Source organism: Petromyzon marinus, chromosome 6, assembly GCF_048934315.1.
Source record: "Petromyzon marinus isolate PM22_M1 ecotype Great Lakes invasive population chromosome 6, UKy_Petmar_22M1.pri1.0, whole genome shotgun sequence".
Taxonomy (NCBI): Eukaryota; Metazoa; Chordata; class Hyperoartia; order Petromyzontiformes; family Petromyzontidae; genus Petromyzon; species Petromyzon marinus.
The window spans coordinates 13,753,232-13,773,466 of record NC_133672.1 but is presented as its reverse complement, the minus strand read 5'-3'; the positions used below and the strand labels follow the sequence as shown (position 1 = coordinate 13,773,466).

The window sequence follows — 20,235 nt, the reverse complement described above, 5'->3', positions numbered from 1 at the left end:
CTACTTAATGTAACTTTTCCCATAGTTTCCAATCGAAAGAAATATGTTTGTAATCACGCACTGCATTATTGCATGTGATCGCGGGTTTTGAAAGTTGTACGAGTATTAAAAGCAAACGCGTCTTGGGGAAGTGCGTGTCGTGGTGTGCCTTGCAGAGTTTTGCGCGTGCGTTACGCTACGCTGCTTCGTGCATTACGCTACGCCGCTTCGTGCATTAACATCCTGGATGAGTGAGATTCACGTGTTGGTTAAAAAGTAACTTTTTTTACGGAAACGTGGTCCCCACGTGTCTCCAAGACCAGGTTGGTCAAATCGCCAAAGCGATGCGTTTCTCAGCCGTTTCGCAAATTTGTTAATCTTGCCCCTATTATGATGTAACACTGTTGATCTTAGCACCTAAATGTGTAAGCAGAAACTTGCGCAAAGCGTGCGATTACAGTCCTAGTCTGTGGAGCGATGATCGTGTTGCATGCGCTCACTGGGATGTCTGTCGGGGTTGCAGTTGCTGCACATAGGCGATGTGAAGTTGCCGCGTGAGGGGGGGGGACGGTAAAAGCGATGGACAATTTCTAATGCGTGCGTAGATAGTTGTTTACGGTAACGTAGTACAGTTCGTAACTTGGAAGCGGTAACTCAACGTGGCCAAAATAGTTTCAATTTAACACGTCCGTGTGACCCCCCCTGGGTACTGTAGTAGTGCTGCGTAAACTGCGATTGGTGAATGGTGTTTTTGTCGGGCGTATAAATGAGATTAAGGTCGTGTTTAATTTGTCACTAATTCCCCGTATTGGAGTTCAACTTCGCGGCCTAAAACCTCGCGAATTCCACTTGATTATAGGGAATTGTATTTCCTTCCGGGCAAGTGTAGGCCCTATATTATCCGGCGTTTTCTTACCCCTAGTGTGATAGTGCACACATTTAAACAATACACGGAACACAGGATTGATTAGGGAACACACACAAATGGAACATCCTGACTTTAAAAAAACTTAGCTTGGGCAAGACACGACATCGCTAGGAAATAACTCGTCGGAGTGGACGGAGAATGAGCTATGAGATCAGTTCGCGTGCAAGAAATTAGGTTGATTGTGCCATCGCCGTGACCTTGAGAGGGATGGCAACAGTTCATCTAACGATGATGTGTGTAGTTTACGGACTGCCCCGGGGCGAACGGTTTCCCTCGTGACCGCGGTTCCATCCATCGCGATAAGTTCCGAAAACGGTGGTGCGTGGGAGGGTTGGGAGGAAGGCAAACGTCTCTTGACCGGGAGTATTAACCGCCCAATATCTGTCAAGTTTGCACCGTGTGCCCTTGTTAATGATTGTTGTCGACCCTGCCCGTGTATAAAGTGCTTCGTTAATGAGTTACCCCTCCTCGCTGTTTGAGCACTGATTGATGCGATACACAAGCGCGACTTTCCGTTGTGACCTCTTTCACCCCAGTGGCGAGTCTAAGGGAAAACGCGGAGGGGCTTGGGTAGAGTGAGAGGGGGGGGGGTACAAGCTCCCCTAATGAACGCCAGTGCCCACCCACCCCCCCCAAACCCCGCCACTGCCAGTCACCTTCAATGCAGAGTCGACTACTGGGACTGGTGAGGAAGGCACTGGGGTTCAAATTGACGTCAAACGCGGACAATGTCACCCGTAGGAGTGTTACGATGATGACTTTGATGGGTACCCCCCCCCCCACCGCTAATACGACACGACGATGCCTCCCCCGCGAAGGGTTTCCCCTTGTTTACGGTGTTCTTGCTTCAACCCTGATTGGTCGGAATTCCGGCGAGCTGCTCAAGGGGCGAAAATGTGAGACGGGAGAGAGAAAAAAAATCCTCCAAAGAATATACTAATTATACATCGACCGCGAATTTCACCAAACATTCACTCGGCTCAATCACTGGGCGTCCGCTTAGAATGAACCCAAAGGTTCGTTAAGTACAGCACCTTTGCAAGTTGACGATGCGGCCAGGAATGACGCTGCGCTCAAGAAAACTCCCCCAACTTCGCTGTCGGAACGCGTGCGAGTTCAAAATCCCGTTTGTTAAATCGAGTCTCGCCATCCCGCCCCGAGACGATAATGTTAACCACCGTTTTGTTGGTAAGTTAAGCGGTCTCGATGTATGGCTTTTATCCCCCCCCCCCCCCCCCCCCGATGTCACGTGTATGTGGAATCTCTGTCTTTCGGTAAAGTCACGTAGAAAGAAAATACATATAATTTATTTTCTATGTGACTTTACCGAAAGAACCAAAGAGTAATTCCTGCAGTCACGAAAGCTTCAAATGAAGTTTGAATCTCTGTCTCTTGGTTCAGGACCGCCGGCGGAGATGATTGTCAGCGTCGGACGTTAATTTGAGTTTCAAACAAGACAAAACTAAGCAAGGAAACATCCCATCAAAATGCCCTGAAGTGCATTAAGGTCCTATTGCCTGAGGTCACCATGGAAGTAACGGTTCTCCATCACTGCGTGAATGCTGTTGTCAGTCGGTCACATTTACTAAAGTCATTCTGATGGTAACCAAAAGCCAAAATGTGGTTCTAGAGGTTCTAGTTGATGTTTTTTTGCATAGTGCGCAACGGCTGTGTGCTTCTTGTACACGTTGCTGTGTGTTGTTTGAAACCTCCATCTACATCATGTGTTGTTTGAAATGTGGGTTTCAAACAACACATGATGGAGGTTTTTTCATCGTTTAAAGATTTATCATTTGTGTTGTCTACTTCAAATTAACTAAAAGCAATGTAATCAAATTCATTGTCAAATAATAGATATATTATAACATGCCAAAATATCAGTACAGTAGTTTTATAATTAATCTATATTTACAAACTAAATACTTGTAATATAAGTTTTAAAACAAATCAGTCCAGTTCCTTTTTGAGATTTATAAGCTGGGTTCCCACCCCCCCCCCCCCCCCCCCACAATACAGTGCTGGTTAGAGTAGTTGGAAAATAATCAATCAAATGCCAAATAGATTACGAAAGATGGTTTTACCCGTAGCACATCACGGGAGGAGGAGTAGAGTCGATGATATGATGCATGGAAAAGGAACGGGAAAAGGGAAGAAATGCTGGAACGCGAGTCCCCAAGACAGACGAAGAGGGCACGACTCAAGATGAGCAGCTGGACGAATGAGGGAGAGCAGAGCAGGGAAGGGGAGAAAGTATTAGAGGACAAAGATGTCGGTGATGAGAGGGGGGGGTAAGTGAAGGAGCGAGCAGAAAGGAGCTGCACTGAGCAGCGTCTGTTTTCACAGGGGGCGGGGAGAGGTGAGGGTGACCGTACAAACGTCACGTGATTTACGCGAGGCTTGAGCTGATTGATATATACAAGCAGGGAACCGTGAGAACAGTTTACAGATGATGCAAATTCGGGGGTGTAACGATGGGTCGCGGTGGCGTCGCAGTCCACACGCTGTACTATGAACCCGGGCACGGCTAACATGATAAGTGTTATCTGAATCGGTACCCCAAAAACCTTGCCAACCGGCACGAGACCAGCATTGCTTAAGCATGGGGGGGGGGTGCCTTTGTTTAGAAGTGGATTTAAAACGGGCTATAATCTATTTTATATGCTGACACAATTAATCTCGACTTGGAATGGTGCAAAGAGAAGTTGGTTACAACGAAGACAATACAAACGGGGACCTCGAATCGTGAGAATCGAACCGCGGGGGTTAGGAATTCGTGGCTTCATTCTCATACCTGTCAACCCATACGTTTTACCCGTATTCTTGTACAGGGAAATTGAGTAACATATCTCCCTTGTGATGGGACTTTGTAGGATGAACGTTGAGATTTATAAGGGGCACGGGGTGACCAATAAGGTCTAAATTAGTCGTAATAAGGTAAGGGCACTGATAAGGGGTTGACAGGTAGGACAATTCTTACCTACCGACTGGACAATATTTGCGATTGTGTGTGTAAAAACGTAGACTATGTTTCAAGGCGCGGACTAACGCGACGCAGCTGTCCGGCGCGCCTTCATTAACACACCAACACGCAGTGGAACGCGAACCGGAATCTAAATTACAGAGCAAAGCGCCTGCAGATTGGTGTGCGCCGCGCACGTGCGAGCGATTACCTTAATCGCGCCTCTCGTTAAGGCGCGTGTTCAGCGGCTCGGATTGGGCCCCGTGTGCGCCAATGGGACTGTCTGCGCCGGCCTTAATTGGTAATAAGCAATTACCCTGGGCACTCGATCCCAATGAGACGGACTTGTTTGCTCGCGCAACTGGAGTGATTTTGTGTTGATGCTGTGGCCTGTTTGGGCTAGTGTGTGTCTGTGTTTATACTTTGTGGGGAGCGGTAATTGTAGCGGTTAGCGCGCTGCGCTACGAATCCGGCCTACCCGAGTTCGATTCCCGCTCACGGCCAACACCGGTGACGATTATCTGAACCGGTCCTGGGCCTCCCCTCAGTTGACTCGTCCTCATGAGTACCTGATGCCGTGTGTGAACATCGCCACGTGGGGAGACAAAGGCAGCCGGGCGTGGTGTTGGTCCCCTAGTGTGCCGTGCCGGCCTTCATAGGCGTTCGCTAACACTCCTTGCCCCAACAGTCTGTTAAGGCAATACGGGGGATCTTTGCATATACTTTATGGAGAACCATGATGCAGTAGTCGACACATTACGCTATGCACCCAACCACCTGGTTTCTATTACCGGCCATGGATAACATTGGTGGCAAGTGGTATTTGAGTCTGTACAACCTTTAAAGTCGATATAGATTTCAGTAAGTATTTTAGAGCGGTTTGTGAACGTCAGCATTTATGAGACAGACGACAGGGCGTGGGTGCTTGCCACGTTGGCTTTAATAGGTGCTCGCGAACTGCACTTCAACCTTACTGTATGTGGTGACACGAGTTGGAAGTGTTCTGTCTTTCTGCGCTTGCATACCTTTACAATGAAAACATACCCCCATTTAGCCTTCAGAGGTTTAGCTCCAAGTCTTGCTCCACAGCCCGGTCGCCTTTGTCCTACCACTGCTGATGTCATGGCCACAAATTGAACGTGGGTTGCTCGGAATCGAAACGCGGTGCGCGAACAGTTACCACGGTCCGCTTAAAATAGGGAGTGGACTTGAAACGGCAGCATATTCGGTAAACGCAATGCGGCAAGTGTGTTATCACTTAAGTATGTACGGTACACCTCACTGGTATATCTCGCTAAAGTACAAATGATGGCGAATTCCTGTGATCCAGCGCTTTTGGAGAATAAGGGGAGGTAAGCGATTCGTGAAACTCGTATCGCCATAGTTCTGTATAATGGACCGCGATGTGGCCAAGAGACAATGACAGTGCGGCAAGTGGGTTCGCCGATTTATTTAGAGCCGCCCCCGGCTCGACCTGGGCTCTTTCTATGGGTCTGGCATTCCTTCCTGAGACTCTTAGTCAAAATCTGGCCCAACTCAACTTCTCAAAATAAAAAAAGGGCCCTGCAGTGCAGAGACACGCATTACGATCCCCATTCCATTAAAGGGGGCATGGAAACAATTAAATAGTCGCTAAACTATTACGCCGATACAATGCATAAGGTTTTTTTTTTGGGGACAGATCGCGGAAATATAAATGTCGTGAAACCTGTCACCACCCGACACAGCCAATGAGTTAGGTTTCTCACGTAAACAAAATTTGCCATATTCGTAACTAGTTCGGCACACTGGCGTGTCGGAGAGTAAAACCCACAACATTTACAACTCGAGTTTCGCCGGTAATTACAACCAGGCGACAACCAGAATTGTGGAGAAAATCCGCCTGTTTCGGTCTTAAATAGAGGGATAAATGTGATGTCGTCACTGTGATCCAATCAGGTGCGAAGACCAGAGGGTGGAGGGGGGGGTTAATGTATTCATATAAATTACATTGATATACATTTTTTCCTCCTCTCCCATAGTCCTGCAAACGACACTTCCTCCCCCAATGTGCACTGCGTATTAAACTGTCAATGCAGTATACTACAGCATTGGTAACAACAAATATTGGACGTCGAACATTGTTGAAGCTACATCATTAGACGTCCTTTGGCAGTAGCAACATATAATAGGGGTTTTCCCCTTTTTTCTGGCAACAAAACTGAAACCTTTTTACAAGGATTAATGTATATCAATCATGTATATCAATCAGTTTAAAGGACAATGCATATATTATCATAGTATGTTTTTGTTTGCATTTTGACTGCAGGTATTGTGGTTACTGCAGACATGAATCCTTGTAAAAAGGTTTCAGTTTTGTTGCCAGAAAAAATAGGAAAAAACCCTATAATTATTGTTGAAGCTTTCACATTGTTAGCTAGTTTACAAAATTTTGTTTCAAAATGTATATTTGCCACTCGTAGTATGTCTACTCCACGCAAGTTTGATGCCTAAACATACTGTACGTGTATCGTGTAAGGTAGTGTTGGAGGTTATTTAATTAATGCGGACTGTGTGCCACATCCGGTAGAACTGAGTATTATTCTCAGACTAACGCAGGCGTGCAATCGCCACGAGATAGGATACTACTAACCCTTTCACAACATCACCACAGTCGTCACCATCCAGCATCACTAACTCCAACCACCATGCCATCGTCAACGTCATCACTAACTCCACCAATACCATCGTCACCATCATCATCACTAACTCCACCACCAATACCATCGTCACCATCGCTAACTCCACCACCAATCAATACCATAGTCACCATCATCATCACTAACTCCACCACCAATAGCATCGTCACCATCATCACTAACTCCACCACCAATATCGTTACCATCATCACTAACTCCACCACCAATACCATCGTCATCATTATCATCACCCGCAGTATTCATCTCTACCATCGCCAACCACGTGTTGCGGTCAGGTGACGCGAACCGCACACCTGTCGGCCTGCGGTTCGCTCCCGCCGCCAGGCCAACACTCGCTAATGAATGAGCGGCGAAGCCCAGGAAATGTCTCGTTAGCGGCACCGCACGTGCGGGAGCCGTCTGCGAGTCTCGCCGCACGCACGATGTTTGGGTTCCGGGAACTTTGTTCTGCCCACATTTTGAGACGCGTTGCCCTCCGCGCAACCCCACCTCGGGGGGGGGGAGTCCACATGCGGCAGAAGGCACGACGGATATACGTCGCGGTAGCTCGTGAGCGGACGTGAGACAAGCAATGATGGGCCCCACGCCAATTGACAATCGTGATTCTTCTGATTCGAGGATTGCTTGTGCTCTCTGGTCTCTCGTTTCATCTTCTCGCGTGTGTAGTTTAACTTATTTATCTTTCATGTTGGAACGGTTTTGCTCGTCTCACTGTTCAAAATGTAACGTTGGGATTTCATGTGTGTGTATACATTTGCATACACCGTAAATAATCTCTTGACGATCAGTTCTTACGCGCGCACGGTCCAAGCGTCATGCATCGCGACGATAATCGATTTTTAAACAACGAATCGTTACATGTTAATACGTGGCATGTTGTGTGGGGATGGGAAGGGGGGAGGGTTTGGCGTGGAGGAGGCTGAACTGCTCGTGTCGAGGCGGATTGAAACTTGTGGCCGTTGCGGGAGGAACATTTCGACACGCCGAGATGGTTGCAGTTTATTTTCACTTTAATTTTTTCGGTAAAGTCACGTATGTAGAAAAGGTAAAATAATAAAAAAATTCTACCTACGTGAATTAACCTAAAGAACCAAAGAGTATGGATTTCCTGCAGTCACGAAAGCTTCAAATCGAGCAATGCGGCGCCGCTAAACTCCATTCTCGGACCTGATCCAGTGGTGTCCGTTCCGCATTCACGTGACAGGGCTATTGTTGAAAACGATTCGTGTCGACTCGACTTTCCACACAGTTGTTACTCTATAAAGACCCCTGGGTGATATGGCGAGTCAACCCAAGTGGTGTGTGTCCTCGTGGCGAAATATCTGTCAATGCGTCAGTGAGTGAACTTCTGTTGTAAAACCGTCTCCTCGTTAAGCCGCAATAAACGGGCTCGATAATGGTTGGTCGAGTGCGTCAGCCTTTTGACCAATACCCATACCCGCCATTCGCCACGGCGCCTGTGCACTTTGAGACCACGTGAAGTGTCGGGAAGCCTCGCTGACAGGTCTCGGGACAGACCCAGCAGGTGCCGTGGGTTGGCTGATTGAGATGACTGGTACCAGGCAACCCACCAATATTTGTGACTCATGCCACGCCTTGATTAGACTCTAAAGTAGAAACGAATCCAGGGTTTACTGCTTAAACAAACGCTGCTGAAAGGCATTGGTCTGAAAAGGGCCACTGTGTTGATGAACTACAATGTTTTATTTTCACACGGAGAGACAAGCCCTCCTCTGTTTATTTGTTTCCTTGAAGCCGTGTGGCCTCGCTCAAAAGCCCTGCGTAAGGCAGTTGGGGTTCATCGGCGCACCTGTCACCTGCAAGCCACGGGTTCTCACGCGTCGCGCGGTGCTCGTAAACTGACGCATCTCATCCAGTTGACTCTGCCCCCTGGGCAAGCTCTATTCGGTAGTGTTGTGTAACTTTAGGTGAAGCGCCTATGTACGTAGAACCTTGTTTTTCACCCAGACAGGGTCTCAAACCAACCACGTGAATGACAATCGGCTGAAACACAAAATATTAACAATTGATTTGCATTCCCTTACCCGTTTTGGAAATTACACAAAGTAACCATAGCCTCCTCCTTGTAAACGTATGTCTGTTAGCAGGCCAGGAGCTGAGTCGCCTTGTTCCCAATCGGGACATCTGCCACCCGGTGTGCTCTTTCAAATGTCTGAGACGCCCTGGCGTAAAGAGCACTATTTATACAATAAAAAAATAAACTTTTTTACGGATTTGCTCGGCATACACGGCCGAGGTGGAGAAGCGTGACGTCAGCACGCACTAACCTGGTTCGACGCCGTGGGTCGGCCTCGGCAAGGTAAAAACGAGCCTACCTTTACCTTTACCCTACCTTTTACCTTACCATACAATCACTCTACCCTACCTTTTACCCTTCAGCAGGTAAGGTAAAAAGCAACGAGCCTACCTTTACCCTACCTTTTACCCTTACCCCATACAAATTACCCGATTACAGGGTAATTACTGGGGTACTACACATGAAAAAAGTTTATAACAGGTAAATGCTAGGTAGAGTGCTTTATTCATATAGAATACTCTCGATTATTCCAATTTTACACGCTTTCATACTTTGGTTTTTTCGGTAAAGTCACGTGATTTAATTTAGTTGTTTTCTTTTTAAAATTTTATTTTACCTACGTGACTTTACCGAAAAAAAACCAAAGAGTATGAATCCTTGCAGTCACGAAAGCTTCAAATCTAGAATTTACATGCTTTCTTTAAACTGTTGTCATATCCTCAAATCTTGTAACTCAGTTTTAACCCACTTCCCAATGTGGTTTCGACTGCAAACTTGGTATACTGATGTCATACTGATGACAATACTATATTCTATCATTAAAAATAAAATAAAAATATTTTTAAACATTCTTTTTTATGTTATGTTTCGGCTTGGGTCTAATTGTCAACTGACGTTGGCTGTAATTGCCCACGGTCCCTTACGTTATGGCAAGCTTCGGGGCCACTTCCTGGAGTCGTGGAGTTCTGCCATTACTCGTAGATTTCATAACAGCGTGTTTTTAAAGAAGTTTTAAAAAAATATTACTTATTAAATGGAGGCCACGGACTGCGCCACGGTGCTTTTAGCGGTAAACAAGGTACCGTATTTACCGGGTAATACTTCGCGCTACCTTTGCCCTACCGGGTAATTCTTCCGAGCTACCTTTACCCTACCCTTTACCTTACCCCTTGGCATGTCGACACCTTTACCCTTTTACCCGGTAAAAAGGGTAAATTACCTTACCTTGCCGAGGCCTAGCCGTGGGGATGAATGTGACGCCATCGCCCGTGCCCTTGCCTGCGTGCGAGCTCGCCAGCAAAAACTTAAAAAATAAACAGCTCTGCCCGAAATGACGTGAACATTACAATTGGGGATGTTCACGCAACTGCGCACGCTCAACTTGTGACAAGTCGTAAGCAGCCAAACTGACGTCAGAGACAGCGCAGCTGTAAACTATTTTATCTCAAGTGTTTTAAAAAGCATATAAACATGTCCAAGTTCGTCACATTACAAACGTAACGTTAAAAAACGTGGTTTGTTCCCGTGGTGGCTGATTGTTCAGTTTCAGTGTTTTGTATCGTTTAATGTAGATTCCACTCCCCTCGCCGCATAACTGGCAATATACTTGAATCTGCATCGTAAGCATTTGTTTTGGGAGTATCGAGACTGGGTCCAAAATTATTACGGTTTAAAGAATAAAGTCAGTGTCTCCTCACTCAAGAGCAATGGGAGTGCAGCTCAACTCCATTGAGTGTTGCTAATTCAACATTCCGTTGGCGAGGGCCAGTCTCTCCAGAGGATGACTGCTGTCGAGATCCCACGAAGTGACTTGTCATTGTATTGATCTCAGGTGTGATGGTATGTGACCAAAATTTGAACTGCAACCTTCCAATTTGAGTCACGAGAAAACTTTGGATGTTCCTACTTTGGATTTCTGGCAATTGTCGGCATTAGGCAGAAAACTGTCGTACCTGGAAAACCTAACACAGGATCTCCAAAGCCAAGGGTCAGCACAAGTCCTAAGCAACAACATATCCTTCCTTGATGTTTTTGCTAAGCATTTTTTTTTACTTTCCCCATCCAGTCAACCTTAACGTCACCTTCACATTCTTAGCTCTTTCGGTAAAGTCACGTTGAAGAGCTAAGAATATGAATTACTGCAGTCACGAAAGCTTTAAATAAAAAAGTCACCTTCACAGTCAATATTCCAGTGGCAATCTGGCTTCCACAATATCACCCACATGAACTGCACTCCCTACTTGTCAGCTTTTACATGTTCATCGATCAACATGTGTGCACGGTGTGCGTTACCTGTGTGTGTGTGTGTGTAGCAGAACGATGGAGACGGACGCCCTGCAGCACGAGGACACTGATGGAGATGGCTTGGAGCATAGAGTTCAATTTGATCAATTCTCATCCTGGCTGGTAACTCTGTGAGGTGTCTGTCCCTAAGTAATATCACAAGTGAAAGTCATTTTTATTAGTAGGGAGTAAATTAACACCTGAAATAACTTAGTCATCATTAAAGTATTGCTTTGTTAGTCTAGCAGTTTGGGGGCTGTATTGCAGCGCTTATTCAAATACCATACATTGCTAATAGGATACATTATGACCAATTACCATTATGCATTGATGGTGTGGCCTTATTGGGCCAACTGTTAATGCCCCTTGCTCGTACTTGACTTTAAAAAAGAACACCTTTACAGAAATAGCACAATCATAGTTTTCTTTGTAATTAACGAACATACGCGAGAGATGATATCGTCTCAATGGACTGCTGTTTAGACACCAAGTGCCTCAGTATGTTTACTCTCCACTCCCGCACGATGATCCCCCCGTGTGAAAACTGATCGGGACACTGTTTTGGTAAAAAAAAAACTTTATATTAAAAAGACGTTTGGCAGATGTTCACAGTGGATGTGTCACTTCTGACTAGCTCAAGAGTAGTGTCACGATTTGAAATTGTTACAAATATATTCAACAGATTCAACATTACATCGTCCCAAGCCTGTAAGCGGCCAGCAATCAAAGGGACAAAATTAACCAAAATATGACTGTAACTGTTACCGCACACAACATGTGCGCAAGGTCAGAAGGCACCTCTTGATTGCCCCACTGTGGATGTGACCTTTCATAATTCCGTAAGCCTGCCTTTGGAAACCACATTCCCATAGTAACAAATCAGCGTGCACATTCCCGTAAGCTGGCCCGCCGAAAGATCAGGAGCTGTCAGTTTCAAGTAAATGATAACATGATACTGTAGAATTACGGGAACGAGTTGTCAAGTCACTCTGCAGCTCGCACAAGCGTGGCCTCTCCCTAGAAGCCATCGTCTCGTGCGGTTTAGGCTGCCAATCGCTCTCACTCCAAATATAGTTAATTGCAAACGCGGGTCTTAGCTCACGTCAGTGACGTCTTTGTTAAAATAACACCCTTTGGCAAGTGTGACTGTTGCAGATGCCAATCCATGTGCTACCCTGAATTTTAATTCCAGCTCAGTCGGCCATACAATTTTATAATGCAAGCTTGGTCCATGTCTGCAGGAGATGACCAGTTCCAAAACACCTATGCCTTGGTTTCCATGTAGACGTTTCCTGCCTCTGCGGACTCACGGATGATCTAATGGTGGTCAGGGCCCGGTATGCGCGAGAGGAGAATGACTTCACACTAGCGCTACACATGACTAACCGTGACCTGTCACGCCCGATGCATGTGCGGGGTTGGCTTATGAGAATGGTAGGCGAGGTGCGAACAGAATACAGGTGTGAAATAACACCCTTATGAGCATTTGTCCTCTCAAGGTATGCAATGGCACAGAGCACCATGCAATGCATATTCATTGTTCAACTATAGGAACTGCAAGGCACTTAGATAAAAGCATTTTATGACCCGATAATAGAATATTGGGGCCGCTGATGTTTGAATAAAATTGTCACCGAGTTTTTTGTTTACGTACGCAGAGCAGCGTTCACTTATTCCTTACAGTTGTCAGCGAGGCGCACTTCCTTTCCAAATCCCACCTCACCGCCTCCAGACTTCTCTTATTTCATTGAAGTCTAACGTGAAGCGCACCCTGTTTCTCTTCACCAAGCTCCTCCACCCAATCATTTAAAATGGGGCAGCAAAAAAAACAAACCCCAAGTATATTTTCGTTGTGCTAAAAATATGACTGCTGGAGAGCCTGGCGCCGCCCCCCTGTCGAAAATGTATTACCCCTCAGAAGCCCCCCCCCCCCCCAAGATTGAAAACCATTGGCTTAGGCACTGCTGTGGAGTCGACTGCCAGTGGGGGCGGGGGGTGGCGTGTCGTGCGGCTCCGGGATTTGACTCGTGGCGCTGAGAGCTGGACAAGCTATATGGCCCTTTCTCTCATGTTCCCCAATTTCCTGTTCCCATGCCGAGGCGAGACAAGGTTCTGGGGCCTGTGTGCCTTGCGCAGAGTCAATTTGGGTGACAAGGCGAGCAGACTCGACCGGCAGACGAGTGGAGAAAACAAACGGAGAGAAGTGTGAAAAGTGACGCAAATTGAACATGCTGACGTTTGTCTTCGAATCTGGCTGTAGAGATCACACACAGCAGATGGCACCCACTTGACATAATCTGTTCGAACGTTTGAGCGTGTGAAGTGGTGACACCGGCACGTGCACAGCGACATGACTCCAGTAGCTTTGGTTTGAGTTGTACTAAAAACAAAATTTATATAGTTATTGTTTCTGATTTGTTAGGCCCTGTTCTCCATCCGAGTGGAAGACTTTTTTTTCTGTCAGCAGACCGATTTAGGACACCTTCCTCCTGGGCGAACGCATTCTTCTCGGACAGTGCATCCCATCTCGGCCAAATGCCGTTCAATTGAGACCGTAACAACATTAAATCATACATTTTGTAAACCGCATCTGTGCAATTAAGTACGCTGCAAATTCATTTTAAAGGCTTGCGCATGCTAAGAGCAGCTGCGTTCAGGGTTCAATGCGTAACCCTGATGGATCCCAGCTGTGCATGCCAAGAAGCTGTGAGTCAGCCCTGTGCCACTGCACGCCCGCTCCAATGCCCGCGCCTCCTGCAGACCGGCCTGCACGGCGGCCTGCAGCGCAGGCGCCGGCTCCGAAGGCGCAACGGCAAGGAGCAGGACCCGCAGGGTCAGCACGCAGCGCGCCGCTCGCTCCGCCAGCACCGTGTAGCGTGGTGCCTCCTGGAGACTTGGCTCCAGCGAGCGCCGCAGTTGGAGCAGGTCACGCGTAGCCTTCCGCGAACTGGCAGCCAACGCATCCGCCGTGGCCGCTAGCCGCTCGGCCACGTCAGGGTTTGGTGGTGCCGGCTGGTGCGTGAAGAGATGTCGCAGGTGGCCTTCAAGACGCGCGCAAAGAAGCCGGGCGAAGAGCAGCCTCTCGGCAAAGAGGTTGACTCGACCTTTGTCGAAGAGAAACTCGTTTTCATTCTGGAAAATACAAAGGTGTTTTATGAATGGATGGTTAACCATCACAACCCTCACATTATTATAACTGTTATATATAGATTTATATGACAAACATTGATATACGTCTAATGAACACTCACATTTGCTGAATATCTTATTATCATCAATTAAAAATGTGCCTTATCCACAAAAATCCTGTATTGCACCTGCAGGTGAATTTTTATTCAATGCAACATATTACTAATCTGTGTTGTAATGAAGCCCACATGGCCGCACTTCTATCTAAGTTCTAAAGTGCTTGGCGTTGTGGGATTTTCGCCAAGCTATGTGATATCTCACCTCCCTCTCTTCTCCAGCCTCCATCAAAAGTTCTGCCGGGTGCCCCAGCCCTCCTTGCTCGTCATCCTCAGTTGTCCCTACCACTCTTGGCTCCTCGTCTTCCAGCAGCCAGAGCAGCAGGGTGGGCAAGGCCTCCCAGAAAAGACCCCAGGCTCCAAGCAGGTCTAGGAGGGCTTTGAGTCCCAGGTCCAGGGCATGGTTTGGCATCACCTCCTCGAGTGCAACTCCTAAAATAATGTCAACGACGATCCTCGTCAATACAAAGAATACTTACTCCATCACAGAAAACAATTATACATCACCCCAACAATTTGTTACCATAACTAGCTACCGCATGGTGCAGCCTTGAGCTATAACTTTATTCGGACACTTTATAAATCCATATGGTACGCATACCGACTGTAACACACACTGTTTAAAAAAATCCCTTTAGGTACAAAAAAGGCAAATAAATTAGAGGGGGATATTTAGTTGTTAGCTTTACTCCTGGTCTTGTTATTTAGGGGCTTTGCCCCACATTAAAGCATGCCAGAGTTACGACATCACGCCGCCATGCATGCATTGCAGCTTTATATATGGAATTTCTCAAGACAAAAACCAGATGCAAAAATTAAACAGTTTTTAAAGCTCAAAGGCACGTTAGCTCGCGGGCCCAGCAGTCGGCTCGCTCTCGGCGGGGAGTGGTTCCCGCTCACTCCCTCCGCTTGTATGCCACCCGCTGTGCATGGCCTCCAACTCAAACTGGCGCTCTTAGCCAGGAAGGATGGAAAAAAAGGGAAAATAAGGGAGAGAAAAAAAGACCAAAAATTTTCTTGGCAAGCCAAGCGTGCCTTTATAAACACTTCCAGGCCGCCCGAGCAGGGCTCTGAGCTACAGGGTGAGGATGGAGTGTGGCAGGAAGGGCCAGGGGGGGCTGGGGCGGTGAGGGAGGTGGAGGAGGCTCAACGGGGCAGACGGAAAGAGGGGTTTTTGTCCGCGTGTGTGTGTACGTGCGTTTGGAGTGAGGCCATAGGTGGGGGAGGGGACAGTTGAGTACTTCCCCTATGTGGATAAGAGGCAGGCCAACAAGGTCGTTTGGAAACTCCCCTTAGCCACCGCAGACCTATCTTTGGGCCCTGCTATTACAAATGTGCCCGGTTGATGTTTATTTTAATCTGTTTATTGCTTTAGGGGGAAGTAAAAATGGCACTTTCATTTGAAAATACAGCCGTACCTCACCGATAGATCTATGTCAAGACGTCGTACTCAAATTGTAAATGTGAGTTTACTCTCCTCACGGGTGTGCTGAAGTAACTAATTGGCACGTTTTGTTTACGCGACAAAACTTACTAATTGGCCGTGTCGGGTGGTGGGTTAACGACACATTTATATTTACATGATCTAACCCAAAAAAAACTTCATTATGAATGTCAAGACAGTTATTATTGGAGGGGAAGTTAATGTATGTAATGTAAGCTAAAGTAGAAAGTTTTGTATAGTTGTGATAATCTGTATTGGATGAGCACCATCAGGCAGAATCGACAGAACGTGTTGCATCCTTAGCACCTTTCTCGGCAACCAGTGGCTGGGCCGATGGGACTAGTCCTGAGGCCCGTTTTGCTTATGGAGGCAGCACACGGATCAGTATGCAAAGTGTTTTTTGGCGACATTTAGTCTTCTCCAAATCCCAAAGAAGTCACCAAAATATCTGACTGGTGTAAAGTAATCCACCTCCAACACGAATGCGAGTGTATGCTCTTCACGAATAGGGCAGTTTGCCAAACCAAATTTGTCCACTGCTCAAGCATGCGGTATCGTGCCATTTTGCCTTTTTTTGTCGGGGGGGGGGGGGGGGACACTTTCTTGGAGTCATCGCCGGTGAGAGCAGTCGTACAAAACTTGGAGGTGATAAATATTGTGGCAGACAGACATGGCAGACAAAGGGGGTCACTCCCCAGGTGCTGTAAGATGAGGCGGGGAACGTGCTGGCAATTATGTCTTTTTAACGGGAAGAGAAACGCTCTCAGCTGAAAGCCATAAACTATTTGCATATAGATCCTCAACTCGAGTGACCAGAGACAAAGCAGGCTGCAGGGGGTGAGTCGTTCGGACTCAAGCATTTTACACGTTTGGGATGTTACAAACTGATTGGGTCTGACCACGTTTTTAAATAAAAGTGTGATGAGCTGTTTGGGCTGGGTACCGAATGCTTTTTATTTTATTTAAATTAACATCTTGTCATTTCATGCCTGGTTTCCATCTCGTTTGAAAACGCAGTGAGTGATAATGCTTATATAAAAATAACAGGAATCTTTTTAAATGAAATGTTTTCCAAAGAAAATGTTTCAATGTGGGAAAAAGTAGAATTTTTTTATTTAGAAGTTCAACCTTTTGACAAGTGGCCTCATGTTAAGTGTTTAACTTGAACACAGCCATAAATAGTAGCAGCCTATTGTTTGAGGTTATGCCATGGTTTTATCAGTCTTTGTGCTTTTCTTTACACTTTCATTATTCATATCATTTAAAAGAAAACAAGGAGCTGTTACAGGCACCCATGGATGATTGCGTCCAAATGTGTGACTGCAGCCATTACTGCCAGCCCTGAGGCATTGTGGGAGGTCATATTTCAGTCTTTGGGTTCTTTTAAGTTTGTTGCATGGAAAACATGTGTGCAATGCTGTTGTTTTTAAACAGTTTGCAGGTCTCTCCGCCACCCTGGTCAGATATGCTAGGCCTGGCCTTGAAAGTAGCTTGGTTTACTTTTAAATAAGCCAGAGGCATCAACAGATTATTTTTGTTTGTTTGTTGAGGCGTGTTTATAGAGCTCATTTTGCCATGCCTCCCCCTAGGCTGCGTGTTTGCTGCACGTTGTGCATATATCCCGAGAGTTAAGAAAATTATTCGTGCTGTGTACAATCGATTACACACTACAGTCGCATTACTTGTGTCTCTAAACTGTAATCATCTCTATGTTGTTTCGTTAACTTCCTGGAAAATGGAGAAGAATGTTGACCGAATCCTCCATGCGTATGGTCACCATTGCCCACGGAAGGCTTCGCAGAAATGAAGTCACACTCACCTCCACAGTCCAGTTATCACTAAGTGTACCTACATCACGTTTAATTCGTCGGCAATAACTGTTAACACTGATTTAAACTCTCTTTTTTCTTTGGAACCAGGGTGAAATAAATTCTCCAGTCCCTGGCAAAAGATAACATCGACTTTGACCTACAGTGACACTCATACCCAGGAAAGTGTTTTTGTTAAAACGCAGTGAAAAATGTTCTCGCTGACGTGCAGTCATGACTTCACCCTCATCCGCGTCTCTCACTCCTTCCTCACTCACGTTATCGTTATGCTGCGGGGCGGTCAGATGGAACGAGTGAGTGAGTTCCGTGCACTCGTTGCTCTCGCTTGAGTTGCTCCCTTTAAGGCCCTGCACTCCCACAGCGCCTTGTCCCAAATGCCCGCTTCGCTGGTAAAGTTTAATTTCATCCCTTTACGTAGTTTCTCTCATTAAGCCTCCGCCGGCCACGAAGTAATCCGCAGCGACAGCAGTGAGCGCATGGTGCCACACGAGGCCTTCGTTGCAGTAATAAGGAAACGGCTGAGACTAATTGCGTGTAATTTAAGTCGGCGGGCAAGCACAGCCAGGCCCCGGCTTGCCGGTGCGGGTCGCCGGACATGGTCCGACCGCTGGCCCGCACGCCCCACGCCCCCCCCCCCCCACCACCCGCTGGTTCCCCTCACCTTCCCACGTGGGGCTCCGGGGCGCGAGGCCGCCCAGCGCAGTCGTGGCCCGTGCCCGCACCCCCACATCGTCGTCCTGTAGCAGTCCCAGGAGGGCCCCCCACAGATTCAGGCAGCCCCCCAGGCCTGGAGAGCCACGGCATGTATGTGGGGTGGCCAACAATGTGGGTGAAAAAAACCCAACAAGAAATGGTTTAGACGAGTGGACGATACAGGGGGGGGGGCGATGTGGGAAGAGAGCAATGTAACATCAATGATCTCCACACAAGTTCACGTGTGTGGGGAAAAAAAAGTGTCTTACAAAAACAAATGGTCACGATAGACCTTTACATAATGTGCGTTTACCCAGAGAAGCTTAGCACGTGCAACTATCCAAAATAAGAGATGACATCGTTTAGGAATTACTGGCATATTCATCTAACACAACTCATCCCTGCCCTGGTAACATGGTGTGAGCATGGCAGTGGGTGATCATTAGGACTTGCCATGGGAGACGTTGATATCTGATGCACAAGTGGCGATGATTAAAAGACAATCCCCACTGCAACTGCAGCGAACTTAATGGAACATTGTGAACAGTTTCCCTTTATATTCACTTCCCGGTGGGATGACAATAGTTAATTCCGCATTCGATGATATTCTCGACTGAATTTCTAAACTCGATCTCCCCTTGTAAATGTTGCTATTTCCATACGAGTGAAGAAAAAGTACACCAGTTGTCAAACAACAAGTAGTCACATCCAAATTCACACTCAAGCCGCCTCATTCCCAGAATTATCTCCCTTGCTGCGCTGCTCTCACTGCTCAGTTTACCACTGATGTTTACACATTTGTTTATTATTAAATATGTTTATGTGCAGCTGTTGCACTCAGCTGCTTGTTTACAAGTGGGTCCCAGCCTCTACCCCCACGGTGGGTAATTTGGAAACCGCATGGGGAAAAGAAAACTAAATTTGTGCAAACATGGCCAATGTCCGGGACACACGGACGACAACCAGCCAGCTACTGCTGACAAGTTTCACGCGGGGTCATCGCCGTCTGTGGGGAAGCAGACAATGGATGGTGTTGGCGAGAATCAATAAAATAGGGGCATTTGTATGAACAAAGAAGGGGGGACGCAGCCCAGCCGACCCCCACAATCGTCAAGCACAAGCAGCTCCCCATAGCTGTGCGCCGTGGAACACCGAGTGATGGGGGACAAGACAAGTCCCCCCTGTCCCCCCCCCCCGCCACCACCCTAGTAAATGAACAACGGCGTGATAATGGGCTGCTTGTTAAGCATCGCGATCCGTGTGCGCGTAAATAAATTAATAAATGGAGCCGGCTGAGCGGGCGAGGGAAGGAAGGAGCACGGATCGTGCCGGCGTGGGGCGACCCTCCGCCTGGTACAGCAATCCCCCGCCAACCCCGCTGCAAGGGTGCGTGTGGGGTGTTGCAAATTATATATATATTTTTTAAAGCAGATGTTACAAAAACCACTCGAGTAAATAAATAATAAACCACATTCCAAAGCTAGCACGAATCACAAGAAATGTTTCGGAACCAAGGCATATGAATGATTGCAAAAGCCATTTGTTGGAGAAATAAAAGCTCACACTCTGTAATGTTTACGAGCGAGTGCCTTTTTCACTTTGATGCCACCTCGGTGCAAACAAAACAGACGTTTTTTTTTAGGAATTCCATAAAACCAATATTACTGTGGCAGATTTGTGCATGTGAAGGGAACGGTCCTTGTGCACGTGTTGTGGTACAGCGCACCAGGCTGGGGTCCACCCAGCACCCCGCGGTGCCTGTGGCTCACAGGTGCGTGCGAGTCTGGTTCGCATGCACTGCACTTTTTACCCATAGGAAGTCTGTCATTGGTCAGGAGCGAAGCGGCGACCTCGCCAATGACCTCCGCGCTCACGAGCCTGACCTCCGACCGGGTGTCAGCGTTGCCACCCGCGACAACCGATCGGATCCACCGCTCGACGCAGCGGGCCCAAGCCGGCGGTACTTGCTGGGCGGAAAAAAGTCAAGGAGCAGAGAAAGGGACGGGCGTCACATTGTCTCGGCAAAATGTCACAGCGCGGAAGGAGGCAGCAAGCAAGGAGGGGGTGTTGTTGTGAACGGATCCCTGTTGTGCTCATGCCCACATGCGATGGGCGACGAAGCGGCAACCAAATAGGGA

General features: G+C 47.3%; 2 protein-coding genes across 12 annotated transcripts in view; one reads left to right on the top strand and one right to left on the bottom strand.

Annotated features, from left to right (window-relative positions):
• RAD51B (RAD51 paralog B) overlaps nucleotides 1–12,535 on the top strand; it is a 95,150-nt gene extending 82,615 nt beyond the window's left edge. For 7 of the 10 annotated variants that reach the window (XM_076065093.1, XM_076065094.1, XM_076065091.1 and 4 more), the window contains one exon: nucleotides 10,916–12,535. In XM_076065093.1, coding sequence (XP_075921208.1) covers nucleotides 10,916–11,021 — 106 coding nt within the window. In that variant the 3' untranslated portion in view covers nucleotides 11,022–12,535. The remainder of the gene's footprint in view (nucleotides 1–10,915) is intronic. The other 3 variants (XM_076065095.1, XM_076065092.1, XM_032947814.2) reach the window with 1 other exon arrangement.
• The window catches only part of THADA (THADA armadillo repeat containing), a 55,050-nt gene continuing 46,260 nt past the window's right edge, over nucleotides 11,446–20,235 (bottom strand). For both annotated transcript variants that reach the window (XM_076065087.1, XM_076065088.1), the window contains 4 exons: nucleotides 19,908–20,064; nucleotides 18,066–18,191; nucleotides 14,337–14,563; nucleotides 11,446–14,018 (listed from right to left, as the gene is read on the bottom strand). In XM_076065087.1, coding sequence (XP_075921202.1) covers nucleotides 13,524–14,018; nucleotides 14,337–14,563; nucleotides 18,066–18,191; nucleotides 19,908–20,064 — 1,005 coding nt within the window. In that variant the 3' untranslated portion in view covers nucleotides 11,446–13,523. The remainder of the gene's footprint in view (nucleotides 14,019–14,336; nucleotides 14,564–18,065; nucleotides 18,192–19,907; nucleotides 20,065–20,235) is intronic.